A 3915-nucleotide genomic window follows, 5' to 3' on the forward strand; every position below is an offset into this window, starting at 1 on the left:
CGCAGCAGCCACAGGGGGAACCAAAGAGACAGAAGCCTTCCCAGCTGCCCGGACCACAGACGCCAACACCCCCCGCCCCCCACCACACGCCGCCCTCCCGCCCGCGCCCCGCACGCCAGCCAGCCAGGCAGCCCACGAGCGAGCGGCGGCGGCGGCGGCGGCTGCTGCGGAGACCGGGCTCTGGGCGCTACCGGCCGGCGCTCGCCAGCCCGGGTGACTCGGTCCCGCCTGCTCGGCCAGCCCGGGCTCCCTGCCCGCAGCTCCCGCGCCAGCCCCCGGCCCGGGTTCCGGCGCCCACCGGCCCTCGCCGCCTCTCCGCCCCCTCAGTTCGCGGGAAGGGAGGTCGCGGCAGCGGCCCGGCGGCAGCGGTGACCGTGGCGACCATGGCGACCGCGGCGACGGTGGCGGCGGAGGTCGCTGCAGCGGCGGCTGCGGCGGCGGAGGCTGCGGCGGCGACCGTGGCGGAGGCGGTGGCGGAGGCCTCCGTGGCGGAGGTGGAAGCAGAAGTGGAGGCTGAGGTGGAGGCCGAGGCCTCGGCGGCCGCGGCGGAGGCCAGCCTGGCGGAGGCGGCGGCCCTGGCGCGGAAGAAGGCGGAGGCGGTGGCAGCCACCGAGGCCAGCCTGGCGGAGGCCAGCCTCCGGGGGGCCAGGGGCGCCGCTGCGGAGGCTGCTGCGTCGCCTTCCTACGGGAGGGTGGACATGGATGAGGAGCTGGCGGCGGCCTTGGCTGCAGAAGAGGAAGAGGCGGCGGCAGGGGTCTCCAACAGACACCCAGACTTTCCCACGGCCTCGCTCTACGTGGGCGACCTGCACCCCGACGTGACCGAGTCCATGCTGTACGAGAAGTTCAGCCCCGCCGGGCCCATCGTGTCCATCCGCATTTGCAGGGACAAGATCACCCGGCGCTCCCTGGGCTACGCATATGTCAACTACCAGGAAGAGCTGGACGCCAAGCGGGCCCTGGAGACCCTGAACTTTGACGTTATCAATGGCAGGCCGGTGCGCATCATGTGGTCCCAGAGGAACCCGTCGCTCCGCAAGAGCGGGGTGGGCAACGTCTTCATCAAGAACTTGGGCAAGACCATCGACAACAAGGCGCTATACAACATCTTCTCGGCCTTTGGCAACATCCTGTCCTGCAAGGTGGCCTGTGACGAGAAGGGGCCCAAGGGCTACGGGTTCGTGCACTTCCAGAAGCAGGAGTCGGCCGAGCGGGCCATAGATGCGCTGAATGGAATGTTCCTGAACTACCGCAAGATTTTCGTGGGGAGGTTCAAGTCCCACAAGGAGAGAGAGGCCGAAAGGGAAGAAGCCTGGGCCAGCCAGTCCACCAGTGCTGACTTCAAGGTTTTCGATGATGACTCCGATGACGAGGCCACCTTTCGATGAAGACATCCCAGGCCCCAGCCAGTAGAGCCAAATCTTGGCTCCCACCCCGTTTACAGCCCCCCACCCCACCCCAACCCACCAGCAGTGTATTGTATTGGGAGTGCAGGTTTCTCTCTCCCTCTCCCTCCTTCTTCACCCTTCCCCCTCCCTTCCTCCCCCTCCCCTCCCCCTTCCCTCTTTCCTTCTCTCCCTCTCCTGCCCTCTCTCCCTCCCCTCTCCTCCCCTTCCCCCCTCCCCTGCCAGCGCCAGCTAGCTGCCCCATCCCCTCTCTGCTCTCCGCCCCCTCCCCCTCCAGCTGCTTCTGTCCTCTCCCTCTCTTTCTCCCCACCTCCAGAAAGCTCCCCTGCCCCAATAATCCCACTAATCTGTGCCATTTGAGAGGTTAAAGGCTGCCTCTTCTCCCTGTGGTCAGTCTGATTCTTAAAAGCGTTCTCTGTCTCTTTGTTTACTGCGCAGGTGATGCAATTCCGTGGTAGAAATATCTGGAAGGAGAAGGAAGTCTGTCTGATGTGGGAGAAAGAACCAAGAGTGCAATTGCTTCCCATCATCCTAATACTCAGAGAGAACCTCTTTTACTTTCTTTGGTGTGCTGTTTTTCCAGGCTCTCTGCTACCCCTTTCTCCCCCTCTCATCCCAGACCCACCTTCCCTTTTAACATATTCTTGTAGAGTGGTTCATGTGCGTGGTGTTTCTTAACCTGCTTTTTTCAGCGACTAAAACCAAACAGAAGTCAACGCGTTGAACTTCTTTCCATGCTATTCAACAGGCTTATGGAACGTCATCTTCAGTGCCTGCAGAGTGCCCCTGTGTATCCATGGACCTTAACATTTCTGTAATCATTCCCGCATTGTTGGACATTCAGGTGGTGCCTAGTTCTTTCCCTGTGTTTAAAACCAACACTGCGTGCCCTGATGAGCGAATCCTTCCTTGTCAAGCCAAATCTAGGCTAGCATCCTGGATGCTCTCTCCTTAACTGTGGACTTGCAGCATCCACATATAGACGTTTCAAAGACTTCCCCTGTGTGTTGCCAAAAGGCTTCCCTTTCATAAGCATTGTACCAGTTTGTATTTGTGCCAGCCAGCCAGTGCAGCTAGTAAAAAGAAGAAAAAAAAAATAACCCAGTATGCCCATCTCCCTTGCACAGTCTCATGGTCCACTGTAACTCGTGTGTGTGTGTGTGTGTGTGTGTGTGTGTGTGTGTGTGTGTGTGTGCAGCGTCATGAGCTGCAAATGGTATTTCACTGTCGTTATTTCACTGGAATTGAAAGCTGTTAATCACCCCTTTTCTGCTTTCCTGCTTCCTTTCCTTTTCCCTCTTGCCAGAAAAATACATCAGCTATGTTGCAGGAAAAAAAATCTCTAAGTAGATGATTTAACCTAAGAAATTGAATGCTATCAGCAATCAGTCCTAATGACTCCCTTGCCTTCTTGACTTGTACTCATTTGTATGTGCTCAGTGTTTTTCAAGAACTATCTGAGACATTTTTCCTTGTTGCTCCAGTATTGTTCTTATGCATTGTCATATATGTATATTATAATGTACATATTGTTTTTATATCTGCTTTTCATGTGTGTATGTGTGTATATGCACACAGATACCTGAGCTTCATTTCCTGTCATTAAAGATACTTTTAAAATACTTTTTTTGGCTGTTGGTACTTAATTTGTGTCTTGGATAATGTGTTTAATATGAATGTAGAGGTTGATAGATTCATAAATGTTCATACATATTCATGTTTATATCCATCTGTTTTGTGTTTATGTATATTTTAACTCTGTACATTCTTGTGCATCAACTTTGGTTACAGTCAAGATTATTTCCTCACCAAATGCCTAGAAGAAGTTTCAAGTATTAAAGGTATATGTTACTTCTCTGTGCAAGAAAAGTACATTGTTTAATGGCTCTACTTAATGATAGTATGTTTTCTTCCTTAGGCTGGTCCAGGCCTGAGTGTCTCAGATCTACAATTAGAATCATCTCTGCATTTCTGTATTTGGCTTTTCTTTTAAAAGGTTGAAGCTCCTTGTGGTTTTCTGTTTTTATCATTTGTTTCATATTAATTATACATAATTATAATTAGAAATAAATATTGAAATCTTTTCAATATAAAAAGGGGCAATAAATACCCTATATTTCTGAATACCACTAACTTGAAACATAACATTTAGTAGATCTCTGACAATTTATTTATCGTATAATATGCATTATTTCAATGAAGGACATTTTCACCATAACAGTTCTTTAAGAACCATCCTGGCCGGGCAGTGGTGGCGCACGCCTTTAATCCCAGCACTCAGGAGGCAGAGGCGGGCACATCTCTGTGAGTTTGAGGCCAGCCTGGACTCCTGGACTACAGAGTGAGTTCCAGGAAAGGCACAAAGCTACACAGAGAAATCCTGTCTCAAAAAAACAAAAGCAAAAAAACAAAAAAAAAAAAACATCCTGTTGTAAATCACTCTATGTTCTCATGCAATTAAGTTAAAAGTTTCATTACGGTGATAAGCAGTCATATCTACAACCAACTC

The 3915-nt window shown here is 52.0% G+C and overlaps 1 protein-coding gene across 1 annotated transcript; it reads left to right on the forward strand.

The window, feature by feature from the left end:
• Nucleotides 1–383: 383 nt before the first annotated feature.
• LOC114688911 (polyadenylate-binding protein 1-like 2) lies at nt 384–3409 on the forward strand. Its single transcript, XM_037198781.1, has one exon. The coding sequence runs from the start codon at nt 384–386 to the stop codon at nt 1386–1388; it is 1005 nt and encodes a 334-aa protein (XP_037054676.1). The 3' UTR covers nt 1389–3409.
• The last annotated feature ends 506 nt before the right edge of the window (nt 3410–3915 follow it).

The sequence above is a fragment of the Peromyscus leucopus genome, chromosome X, assembly GCF_004664715.2.
Source record: "Peromyscus leucopus breed LL Stock chromosome X, UCI_PerLeu_2.1, whole genome shotgun sequence".
Lineage (NCBI taxonomy): Eukaryota > Metazoa > Chordata > Mammalia > Rodentia > Cricetidae > Peromyscus > Peromyscus leucopus.